At 42.6% G+C, this 13,379-nt stretch overlaps 1 protein-coding gene across 1 annotated transcript in view; it reads right to left on the bottom strand.

Annotated features, from left to right (window-relative positions):
* Positions 1-7,610: 7,610 nt before the first annotated feature.
* LOC141105652 (alpha-2-macroglobulin-like protein 1) overlaps positions 7,611-13,379 on the bottom strand; it is a 229,058-nt gene continuing 223,289 nt past the window's right edge. The window contains exons 35-36 of the mRNA XM_073595628.1: positions 11,476-11,517; positions 7,611-7,755 (exon numbers count right to left, since the gene is read on the bottom strand). Of these exons, the coding sequence (XP_073451729.1) occupies positions 7,733-7,755; positions 11,476-11,517 (65 nt within the window). The 3' untranslated portion in view covers positions 7,611-7,732. The remainder of the gene's footprint in view (positions 7,756-11,475; positions 11,518-13,379) is intronic.

Below are 13,379 nucleotides of genomic sequence, written 5' to 3'. Positions count from 1 at the left end.
CTGGTTATCTCCTGTAGTCGCATCCCCAGTCTCTGGTTATCTCCTGTAGTCGCATCCCCAGTCTCTGGTTATCTCCTGTAGTCGCATCCCCAGTCTCTGGTTATCTCCTGTAGTCGCATTCGCAGTCTGGTCATTTCCCGTAGTCGCATTCGCAGTCTCTGGTTATTTCCTGTAGTCGCATCCCCAGTCTGGTCATTTCCTGTAGTCGCATCCCCAGTCTGGTCATTTCCTGTAGTCGCATTCGCAGTCTCTGGTTATCTCCTGTAGTCACATTCGCAGTCTGGTCATTTCCTGTAGCCGCATTCGCAGTCTGGTCATTTCCTGTAGTCGCATTCGCAGTCTCTGGTTATTTCCTGTAGTCGCATCCCCAGTCTCTGGTTATTTCCTGTAGTCGCATTCGCAGTCTGGTTATTTCCTGTAGTCGCATTCGCAGTCTCTGGTTGTCTCCTGTAGTCGCATCCCCAGTCTCTGGTTATTTCCTGTAGTCGCATTCGCAGTCTTTGGTCATCTCCTGTAGTTGCATCCGTAGTCTCTTTTTATCTGTAGTAGTCATTTATGATATCTATGGCTATGCATATTTCTTGAATCCATATTGAGCACTATATTTGATTGGCTGTTTGCTTCTGCTTAGGCCTGGCAAACACGCACAATCGCACATGATGATGACTTCATCATCATGTGCGTGATTGTGATTGTGCGTGTGTGCCAAGCAGAAGCAGCCAATCAAATATAGTGCTCAATATGGATTAAATAAATAGTGGGAAGAATGCCCCTTACATTGGTGGTCAGTGGGAAGAATGTTCTTTACATTGGTGGTCAGTGGGAAGAATGTCCCTTACATTGGTGGTCAGTGAGAAGAATGTTCCTTACATTGGTGGTCAGTGAGAAGAATGTTCCTTACATTGGTGGTCAGTGGGAAGAATGTTCCTTACATTGGTGGTCAGTGGGAAGAATGTTCCTTACATTGGTGATCAGTGGGAAGAATGTTCCTTACATTGGTGGTCAGTGAGAAGAATGTTCCTTACATTGGTGATCAGTGAGAAGAATGTTCCTTACATTGGTGATCAGTGGGAAGAATGTTCCTTACATTGGTGGTCAGTGGGAAGAATGTTCCTTACATTGGTGATCAGTGGGAAGAATGTTCCTTACATTGGTGGTCAGTGAGAAGAATGTTCCTTACATTGGTGGTCAGTGAGAAGAATGTTCCTTACATTGGTGATCAGTGGGAAGAATGTTCCTTACATTGGTGGTCAGTGGGAAGAATGTTCCTTACATTGGTGATCAGTGGGAAGAATGTTCCTTACATTGGTGGTCAGTGAGAAGAATGTTCCTTACATTGGTGATCAGTGGGAAGAATGTTCCTTACATTGGTGGTCAGTGAGAAGAATGTTCCTTACATTGGTGATCAGTGAGAAGAATGTTCCTTACATTGGTGGTCAGTGGGAAGAATGTTCCTTACATTGGTGATCAGTGAGAAGAATGTTCCTTACATTGGTGGTCAGTGAGAAGAATGTTCCTTACATTGGTGATCAGTGGGAAGAATGTTCCTTACATTGGTGATCAGTGAGAAGAATGTTCCTTACATTGGTGATCAGTGGGAAGAATGTTCCTTACATTGGTGGTCAGTGAGAAGAATGTTCCTTACATTGGTGGTCAGTGTGAAGAATGTTCCTTACATTGGTGATCAGTGTGAAGAATGTTCCTTACATTGGTGGTCAGTGAGAAGAATGTTCCTTACATTGGTGGTCAGTGAGAAGAATGTTCCTTACATTGGTGATCAGTGGGAAGAATGTTCCTTACATTGGTGATCAGTGAGAAGAATGTTCCTTACATTGGTGATCAGTGGGAAGAATGCTCCTTACATTGGTGATCAGTGAAAATTATATAAAGTTAAGAAAAATAATTAAAAAAAAAATGTAAAGCACCCCCATGATCCCCGCACATGCTCTATATGAAAAGCTTTATGTAGGATGAGCACATGTATGTAAACATGTGTCTGTAGACGCAAATGCTGGACACAGGAGCCCACCTGCAAGGTAACCCCCCCCCGGGAGAGCGCTTCTCCTAGGGAGTTATCTGATGTGGGGAGGAGCCGCGAGAGCCACCCCCAGATGTCGAGGTTTGGGGCCAATCTGCGAAACGAGCTGCACAGTGAAGGTAAGTATGATATGTTTGTTATTTAAAAAAAAAAAAAAAAAAAACGAGCCTTTACAATCACTTTGATTTTGGAAAGGTACCGTTGTTGCACTTTCTTTAATGTAATTCTGTGACAAACGCATGTAGTGTGGGCAGTGCAAAATGTAGGTGGCGATTTGTGTGGGTGTGACTTGAGTGTGGGTGGGAACACATGAGCGGGGACAGGGGGCCCCAGGATCTCCTATTGCCCGGGGGCCCCATGAGTTGTCAGTCCGCCCCTGGATTGCAATCATATTTTTGCCACCCAAATTCATTATTTTACATTTCTCTACATTGAACCTCATTTGCCATGTAGTTGCCCACCCCATTAATTTGTTCAGATCTTTTTGGAAGGTTTCCATATCCTGTGGAGAAGTTATTGCCCTGCTTAGCTTAGTATTGTCTGCAAATACAGAGATTGAGTAAAACTTTGCCAACACCATTAAAGCACGGATCAGGGGTTCCAAGGATTGCTACACAGTGGCATATACTGTGACTGCGCAGTACCCCTGGGGGGTGAGGCCATTTGGTGAGTGCATTTATAATAGGAGCACGGATAAGAATCACCAACACCAGCTGTCACCCAAATAAGAAGCTCTTGAGAAATTATTTTTCAGCAAGCACTGGACACTTTTAATTTAATTTGTATTTTCATCACACTAATGGTATTTATGTTATTGAGTCAAATATAATCACCGCATCACAGACATTTAATCCCTCTGGGTTAAATACTTTTCTCAACCAGTTGCCAACATCAATTTTGTAAAAGCACCTGCCAGAGGGCATAACACATCAAATGACAATTATTTAATTTTATTGCACTAACACTTATTTAATCCATTTAAATCTCATATATTTTTATTTTTTATCTTTGAAAGTGCAATTCACTTACAGAGTTGGTTTGTCTGTAGCATTATTGAGATAATGTTTTATTCTCACAGTGTGCCCCAGATTGGCTGAGGGTACAACACCAACATCATTTGACATCAAGGTTTAGTTTATACCCCCCCCCCCCCCCTTTGGCATTTCACCAGCTAATCGCGGGGTTTTTAACATCAAAGGCACCGCATTTGTGCAGAGGTTGTACCACAGTAGCATATTTACACCATAGGTGCCACATCCTTTTATCTCTTGGTTCCCATCACCCTGACTTATTCTATTAAGTGATATGACATCTCAAAGGCTTTTGTCCTGATTTGGTGCATTCAGCAGAGGGTATAACACATTGAACATCAGTACACAAATCATATTGCACCCTGCAGCGGGTGTATTTACTGAACATCAGCACACCAAGCCAGTATATATTCATTTTTTATCATTCGTTTTCTATTCTTTTTTTTGTATTCTCTGAAGTCTTGTAGCATTGCACAGAAGTATTACTATATTAGGTTTAAACCATACATCTAAGTACTTTCTAAATAGACTTTCTAAGTACTTTCTAATTAGAACAGTGCCACACCTACACCCCTTCTTAATCAACAGAGATTGAACTGTTTACCCCATTATCCAGGTCATTTATGAACAAATTAAATAGGATTGGTCCCAGCACAGAACCCTGGGGGACCCCACTACCCACCCATGACCATTCCGAATACTCCCCATGTACTCACCCTATGGTCCAGGCCAGTGGACCTTATTTTGTACAGTAAATGTTTATGGGGAACTGTGTCAAATTCATTTGCAAAATCCAGATACACCACGTCTACGGGCCTTCCTTTATCTAGATGGCAACTCACCTCCTCATAGAAGGTTAATAGTTTGGTTTGGCAAGAACGATTCCTCATGAATCCATGCTGATTACGGCTAATGATACAGTTCTCATGACTAAGATCTTGTATATAGTCCCTTATTAGGGATGAACAGCGAACAATTTGGGGTGTTCGCGGCAAATTTGAAAGGAACACCCTTTAAAAGTCTATGGGAGAAATCAAAAGTGCTAATTTTAAAGGCTTATATGCATGGTAATGTCACAAAAAGTGTTTGGGGACCTGGGTCCTGCCCCAGGGGACATGGATCAATGCAAAAAAAAATTTTAAAAACGGACGTTTTTTCGGCAGCAGTGATTTGAATAATGCTTAAAGTGAAACAATAAAAGTGTAATATTCCTTTAAATTTCGTACCTGGGGGTTGTCTATAGTATGCCTGTAAAGGGGCACATGTTTCCCATGTTTAGAACAGCAAAATGACATTTCAAAGGAAAAAAGGTCATTTAAAACTACTCGCAGCTATTAATGAATTGCCGGTCCGACAATACACATAAAAGTTCATTGATAAAAACGGCATGGGAATTCCCCACAGGGGAACCCCGAACCAAAATGTAAAAAAAAAATGACGTGGGGGTCCCCCTAAATTCCATACCAGGCCCTTCAGGTCTGGTATGGATTTTAAGGGGAACCCCGCGCCAAAATTGAAAAGAAATGGCATGGGGTCCCCCAAAAATCCATACCAGACCCTTATCCGAGCACGCAACCTGGCAGGCCACAGGAAAAGAGGGGGGATGAGAGAGTGCCCCCCCCTCCTGAACCGTACCAGGCCACATGCCCTCAACATTGGGAGGGTGCTTTGGGGTAGCCCCCCCAAAACCCCTTGTCCCCATGTTGATGGGGACAAGGGCCTCATCCCCACAACCCTTGCCCGGTGGTTGTGGGGGTCTGCGGGCAGGGGGCTTATTGGAATCTGGAAGCCCCCTTTAACAAGCGAACCCCCAGATCCTGGCCCTCCCCCCTGTGTGAAATGATAAGGGGGTACAAAAGTACCCCTAAAATTTCACAAAAAAACTGTCAAAGATGTTAAAAATGACAAGAGACAGTTTTTGACAATTCCTTTATTTAAATGCTTCTTTAAAACAGATATTGGCCCCATAAACAATGAGGAAGGACATCTGGTTACAAAGGATGGGGAGATGGCGAAGGTATTGAATCTATTCTTCTCCTCAGTCTTCACAAGGGAATCGGGGGGCATCAGTAACTAAAACTGCAGTGTTTATCCTCATGACACATCACAATATCCCTTTTTTACTGTTTACATACTTAAAGATTTTTTTTGCTCTCTTCCGCTATGTGTCTTTCATGTTCTATCTTAGCCATCCTAATTGCACCCTTACATTTCTTGTTGCATTCTTTATAAAGTCTGAATGCTGATGATGATCCCTCAACCTTATATTTTTTGAAGGGCTTCTCCTTTGCTTTTATATGCATTTTTACATTGGAGTTAAGCCATCCAGGACTTTTGTTCGCTCTTTTAAATTTATTACCCAATGGGATGCATTGGCTGATGCCCTTATTTAATATGCTCTTAAAGGAAACCCATCTCTTCTCAAATTGGTAGGTGGAATCTAATAAGTGAAAGTGGGTATACTTCAATGACTGCCTCACTTAGAGAACCTGTGCTGGTTTATATGTGTGCTAAGCCACAGTATTAAATCCAATGTCTGTCCATACAGGAGGAGGAGAGTTACATCCACATTTGTGTTGATGAGCTAAAGAACAACTCTATCTTTCACCAATAGAAGGATATTCTGTGTATTGATTATTTCAACTGGGAGTGAGAGCTGACCAGCATATGTCTTATATCCGTATCAGTGATTTTTTTTTTTTTTTACTCCTTTTTCATATACATGTTTAAAGTAAATTTGGTCCTGCTGAGATCAGATTTTTTCTTCCTTGTTATATGATGACATCGTTTTCTATGTTTAAATTGTATAATGATATCGCAGGGTCCCAGATACGGCATGGTGGATTATGTTTTAGAGGGGTTGATTAGTACCTTGGTATGCTGATCTTTACTTGTGTATGTAATAAAGAGCTGTTTTGACTTAATGGCTGCGAATCAATTATATTTTGATTTGAAAAAATCTGGTGTTAATATTGGATCCCCCGTGGTAGTCCATTTAGAAGTGGTGGATGGATATTTTTTTGTTTTTGTTTTATATAGTTTTGAGTCACTGAGAACGCCGGAGTATTAAATAAACAGATGAAAAGGGGGTTGTAGACCCTTTCAGGTATATTTTATCATGTGTAGTTTTCCAAAATACTGCACATTTAGTTAAGCTCCTTTCCCTGCCACTAAGGTTATTACATTGCCAGCAGTGTTGACATGTAAACAAGCACCATGTAGACACACACCCCACTGCTATAGCTCCCAGCTGCCAGCTTTTTAGTAAGGCTGCATTCACACCTGAGCGTTTTCAGCTCGTAAAACGCTCATCTCAAAAGTTCCAAAACTCCCAACAAGCAAAATCCCATTCATTTAAATGGTTCCTGTTCACATCTGAGCGTTCTGTCGCCTGAAGCAAATCGCCTGAAGCTCAAAAAAGTACATGAGCTTCTTTTTGGGCAGATTACAGGCGTTTATCTGCTTTTTACATTGGTGACCTTTTGACCTGTACAAAAACACAGCAAAATCGCGGTAAAAAAAGCAGCAAAATCGTGGTAAAAACTTGTGACTTTCCGCCTAAAAATGATACGCTCAGGTGTAAATGCAGCCTAAGAGTGATTCAGGAGACTGTAAAGACACCCAGTTACTTCTACATGCTCAAAAAATGTTTCATTTGAGTGTATTTTTTTACTGAAAATATAGATTTGATAAACGGTAGCAAATTTATCTTGTGGGATTAACCACTTATGGACCGCCCGCCATCGTTATACGTCAGTACTTTGAAGAGGGGTATCGTTGTTATGGCAGCAGCTAGCTACCATGACCCCAGTATCCTCTTCTTCAGCGGGCGGTCTGCTTTCAGATAAAAGTGGTCTCTGCGGCGGATTCGCTGCAAGATCACTTTTATCGGTGGAGGGAGAGTGCCCTCCGCCATCGGAGGCTATCGTGTCCTTCTCCCTGTTAGGTATGGAGATGAGTGAGGGGTGTTAGAAAATGTTTTTAACTTGTAAACACCAAATCTCAAAACGAGGCTCGGGGCTGAAGTGGTTAATAAAACAACTGCCACCATTTTAAGGTCTCTGCTTTCAGAGAATTTATAATGTTTTGGGGGTTTTAAGTAATCTTTCAGCCTAAAATATGTAAAGATGTGAAGAATATGAAAAAAAAAATGCTCTGGCATCCAAAGAGGTTAAGGGGGATGTATAATCTTTTCAAAGATTTTTGCATGTACTCTACATGTAAAAGAAATTAACTTGATGTAAATATTCTTATCATTATTTGGTATTTTTTTAAAACAACAGTGTCTACAAAATATGATCCATTGCCGGTCCATATCCCAGGGAGTGCAGGGTGTTTTGGGCCTGCCCTCTAGGGGGCATCAGTAAGGTGCCCACCACTCAAAGAACTTTGATGTGGAGAACTGTGCTGAGGTCACTGATGTCAATGATACGTTCTGCATCAACAGACAGTAGACCATGTCTGAGAAAACACTGGACAGGTATGGTAGAAAATTAACTATTGACTTGTCTGTAATAATTATGAAATAAATGCAACAGAAATAATATGACACTTGGTATCATAAATTTTATTTTTGCAGGACACAACCTCAACATAATGTATACGGCATTACTTCAGGCTTGTCGCCTTCTGGAGCATTTCAGTTCAATTTGTTTTTCCTGCTTTATCTTACATTTCCTTTAGTATCTGGAAAGAAAAATAATGTAAGAGGGCAACACAGTTATGCCTTAAAACATTGCCAAACATGCACTTATTAATAGTTATTATAAGTCAGACATACACTATATGGTTATAACGCCTCAAAAAGGCCCTGTCCCCGGCCACATCACAGCATCACCAGCACATAGAGGCCAGAAAAGGAAACGGGGTGTCTACAACATTGTATATAATTGTGCCAAAAATCATGAAAACACAAATAAGTATTAATCAATCATAGTGTGTATTATGGACTGATTTTTTTTTTTTTTGTGCACAGTTGCTTGTGTCACATGCGCAGTGCAGTGTACAGTCTTGGGCCACTCCTACTATCTGTAAGATGGTGAGAATGGATCTGGGGGCTGGGATGAGGTAACACTAGTATGCTATGAAGGATGAAGTCATGAAGAGAAGCATGGACCTTGAATTGCTTGCGGCTAAACTATATGGCAATTCTGCCATAATGTGCAAGAATATTGTCCATCGGTTGCTTTTGTTCTGCTTTAATATGTGCACTTTTATGATTATACATTAACCACTTAAGGACCGGAAGGATTTGCCCCCTTAATGACCAGGCCATTTTTTTGCGATACGGCACTGTGTTGCTTTAACTGACAATTGCGCGGTCGTGCGACGTTGTATCCAAACAAGATTTATGTCTTTTTTTCCCCACAAATAGAGCTTTCTTTTTGTGTTATTTGATCACCTCTGCGATTTTTTTTTTTTTGCCTATAAACAAAAGATTTTGAAAAAAAAAAAAAATATTTTTTACTTTTTGCTATAATAAATATCCAAAAAAAAATTGTAAAAAAACTAATTTCTTCATCAGATTAGGCCGATATATGTATTCTACATATTTTTGATAAAAAAAAAAAATCGCAATAAGCGTATATTGATTGGTTGCGCAAAAATTAGAGCGTCTACAAAATAGGTGATAGATTTATGGCATTTTTATTATACAAATTTTTTATTTACTAGTAATAGCGGTGATCAACGGTTTTTAGCGGGACTGCAAAATTGCGGCGGACAGATCGGACACTTTTGACACTTTTTGGCACCATTGACAGCGATCAGAGCTATAAATAGCCAATTATTACTGTATAAATGTCACTGGCAGGGAAGGGGTTAACACTAGGGGGCGATCAAGGGGTTAAGTGTTCCCTAGGGAGGTGTTTCTAACTGTGGGGGCAGTGTAGTGACTGGAGGAGGAGAGAGATCGCCGCTCCTAATCGCTAGGAACAGATGATCTGTCTATCTTCCCCTTACAGAACAGGGATCTGTCTGTTTACATAGATAGATCCCCATTCTGTCTCTCTCAGGAGCGATTGCAGGTAGCCAGCAGGCATCGCGGCCGCTGGCCACACCCATCGCGTCCAGCGTCGAGCCACGGGTGTACACACGTGCACGCAAGCCTCCTTGTGGTCTTAAAGCGTTCGACATATTATGACAGCGATTCGCTCAGGAGAGCCAACCTGCCACAGTATAACTGCGGCGACTGGTCTTCAAGTGGTTAATGTCTCCTGACACAAGGAGGAGAAACAGTCAGCAGACATACTTGAGTTGTACAGATCAGTAGCTCCATAAGAATGATCAGTACCAAAGCCTCTATGTGGTGGCACAATACAGTGGGGGGTGGTGTTTTACGATTGGAGATAAAAAGTGTTGAAGGGGTTGGGTATGTACCACATTTTTGTTGCAGTAGTTGAAAACGAATTGGCAGTATGTCCCAGCAGTACGGGAGAAATTTCTATGGCTAGGCCAGTGGGGACTAATCTGAAATGCTTTAAAGGCATTGTACGCATTAAAACTTTTTTGTTGCTTTAACTAAGTATTAGTGTAGATATATCCCGTGTGTTGTTCACCTTGTAATGATGGGCTCACATATCGTGGTTGTAGTTTGTGGTGTCATGGCTGATCTGAGCCTTAACTGTTCGTCCTATCTATCTTCTTAAAGGGGACTTCCAGATTCTGATAAGCCCCTTGCCGCAGACCCCTCACAATCACCATCCAGGGTTGTGAGAAGGAGTCCCTTGTCCCCATCAATATGGGGACACAGTGCTTTGGGGTGGGGGCACAGAGCCTCACCCCCCAAAGCACCCCCCTACGTTGAGTGTGCGTGGCCTTGTATGGTCCAGAAGGGAGGGGCGCTCGCTTACCCCTCCACCCTTTCCTGACCTGCCGGGCTGCATACTTGGGTAAGGATCTGGTATGGATTTTGGGGGGGACTCCACGCCATTTTTTTCTCTTTTTTGGCATGGGGGTTCCCCTCAAAATTCATACCAGACCAAAATGTCTGGTATGGTCTTGGGGAGGGCAAGCCAAATTGTTTTTTTTCAATTTGGTATGAGGTTCCCTTTCAAGATCCATGCCAGACTCGAAGGGCCTGGAATGGATCTTGGGGGAACCATGCCTTTTTTTTTTTTCATTATGGCGCAGGGTTCCCCCTCAAGATCCTCAGAACACAAGTCGCCCCACAAGTCAGATCATCATTATCCGACTTGGATGTGACTTCTATTTAAATCATTGTGCTGAAAGTCGGACCAGTTAAGACGGCTTTCATAAGGAACCAATGATTTTGAATAGAGGCAGAGAAACGCTGCTAAAAGCTAAAGCGCCTTTTTCCTGGCGTTGGTAGTGGCCTTGCAGCTCATTTTTGCATGAGGCCTTACTCTGAATGTAAGCTGAATGGAAGCTGAATGACTGAGCTCTCTTCTGCAGTAATCCAAGTACATGAGGCTCTGTGCTGCAGGGCAGTTTTTTCCACTGGGCACGCTGGGCAGTTGCCCGGGGGCCCCACTTGCCTGGAGGGCCCCATCTAGGGCTGATCCTCAGCACTGCAATCTGCTGCTTAAGTTGACTAACTGCACTGGTTGCTCACTTGCTGGAATCTCCGTGCTGCCCGGTGTCTAGCTAGCAACCAGTGACGTCAGTCAGAGGAAGCGGCCTCCCCAGCATTCATAGCGTGCCGTGGCTGCCCCTAGCGGCTAGTGAACAAGCTCCGCCAACCTCTGCCATGTTTTTCAGACAGCGTGGAGAGGGAGCAGAGTGGAAAGATGGTCCTGATTGATAGCTGGCGCTGCCTTGCTGCTGTGAGTGACACACTGTACTGCACCAGGCCGGCGGCCTCAAGTAAGTCTAACACTGTCTACTTAAGTTAGTTCAAGCTGTGCATCAAACACAGCCACTGTCTGTGCCCCTCAAAAGCTGCCACTGTGCCCATCAAACACAGCCACTGTGCCCATCAAACACAGCCACTGTGCCCATCAAACAGCCACTGTGCCCATCAAACACAGCCACTGTGCCCATCAAACACAGCCACTGTGCCCATCAAAGCTGCCACTGTGCCCATCAAAGCTGCCACTGTGCCCATCAAATGCTGCCACTGTGCCCATCAAAAGCCGCCACTGTGCCCAAACGCTGCCAGTGTGCCCATCAAACGCTGCCAGTGCGCCCATCAAACGCTACCACTGTGCCCATCAAAAGTTATATTGTCCAAACGTTGTGTTAATGTTTAAACACTGATTTTGTTGGAAGTACCAATAAATATAGCCTTATTGATAATTTGCATTTATTTGCATTTATTATTCTTGTGTGTGATTGTGTAGACAGGGCCCCAGTGCACTGTATTGCCCGGGGCCTATAATGCTCTTAAGATGGCCCTGCTGTGCTGGTCGGAATATGAAAAACTGGAAACAGAATAAATGCACTTACCAGAGCTGCAGGGAGAGTTGTATTCTGCAAAGGCTTCATCAGCTAAAAAACAGCAACAGGTAGGACACTGTGAGTAAGTGTTTTCAATCAAATGTATAATAACTGAAATGGTAAATGTAGCAGCTGAGTGTTGTACTATGTAAGCCATGAAATGAAACAGATTGTTTGGTCTTTACGTCATGTCTTTTATTAGCTAATGTAAAGTTTATCTAAACTCCAATGCAGCGTACACACAGTCAGACTTTTCGACCAGACTTGTCCGATGGACGCCGACGGACCAAATCCGGCGAACAATCCGATCGTGTGTGGGCTTCACCGGACCTTCAGCGGACTTTTCCAGTCGCAAATCTGACGGACTCTAGATTTGGAACATGCTTCAAATCTTTATGTCATAACTTCGCCGGTCCCAGAAATCCACTCGTCTGTATGCTAGTCTGACGGACAAAAAACGAAGCTAGGGCAGCTATTGGCTACTGGCTATCAACTTCCTTATTTTAGTCCGGTGTACGTCATCACGTACGAATCCGTCAGACTTTGGTGTGATCGTGTGTAGGCAAGTCTGTTTGTTAAAAAGTCAGTCGGAAGTCCGCTAGAAAGTCTGTTGGACCAGTCCGGTCGAAAAGTCCAACCGTGTGTACGTGGCATAACAATGAACTTCTCTCAATTGTTTCCTCTTGGCTTGTGAAATATACCATTTAAAGCCTTTTTTATGTGTCGTTAACAACAAAAATACCAATTGATCCTGCCAGAAAACCAGCAAACTTCTAACTGCAGTGAGCTAACAATTCTACACTAAAATCTACAAAACACCTTCCCCTATTTTTCAAATATAGGCAGGAATGTTCTGTAATGCCATGTACACACAGGTGGACTTTTCGACCGGACTGGTCCGATGGAACAAATCCGTCAGACAATCCGACCGTGTGTGGGCTTCATCGGACCTTCAGCTGACTTTTTCGCTCGAAAATCAGATGGACTTTAGATTTAAAACATGATTCAAATCTTTCCAACGGATTCGAGTCCGGTCGAAAAATCCGTTCGTCTGTATGCTAGTCCGACGGACGAAAACCGACGCTAGGGCAGCTATAGGCAACTGGCTATGAACTTCCTTATTTTAGTCCGGTCGTACGTCATCACGTTCAAATCCGTCAGACTTTGGTGTGATCGTGTGTAGGCAAGTCCGTTCCTTAGAAAGTCAGTCGAAAGTCCATCGTAACGTACACGGCATAATCCTATCTCACTTCCTGTCTTAGGGCGACAACGTTGCTTCTCCATAGATATAGTACAATGAAGGCTGAAAAAATAAAACAAATGCAGCCACCTCATCCAAGGACTGGTAAACTGAAATATAGATAGATACTTTTATAATGCAAAGTTACATACAGTTACATTGTTAGTCAGGTTGAAAGAAAAGACATAAGTCCATCTAGTTCAACCTACAGAAAGAAAGAAACAAATAGCAAACCTCCATATACATAACGCTATACCCACAGTTGATCCAGAGGAAGACAAAAAAATTCCAATAAAGCCATGATCCAATTCGCTTCTGCAGGGTAAAAAAAATTACTTTCCGATTCCCAAGAAGGCAAACGGATATTCCCTGGATTAACCACCCCTGGTTTTATTATCTAAAAATGTTAGTATTCAGTTATATTTTGTGCATTTAGGAATGCATCCAACTCTATTTTTAAAACTATCTGCTGGTTTTTGAGGGAGCCTATTCCACATTTTCACAGCTCTTACTGTGAAAAATCCTTTCCACATGTAAAGACTAAATCTCTTTTTTCCTCTAGATGTAAAGAGTGCCCTCTTGTCCTATGTAATGACCTCAAAGTGAATAACTCAACATCAAGTTCACAATATGGACCACTTATGTATTTATACATGGTGAGTAGGGATGAGCT

This window comes from Aquarana catesbeiana, linkage group LG08 (genome assembly GCF_042186555.1).
Source record: "Aquarana catesbeiana isolate 2022-GZ linkage group LG08, ASM4218655v1, whole genome shotgun sequence".
Classification (NCBI taxonomy): Eukaryota; Metazoa; Chordata; class Amphibia; order Anura; family Ranidae; genus Aquarana; species Aquarana catesbeiana.
The sequence above is the reverse complement of the archived record's forward strand: the minus strand, read 5'-3'. Positions and strand labels throughout refer to the sequence as shown.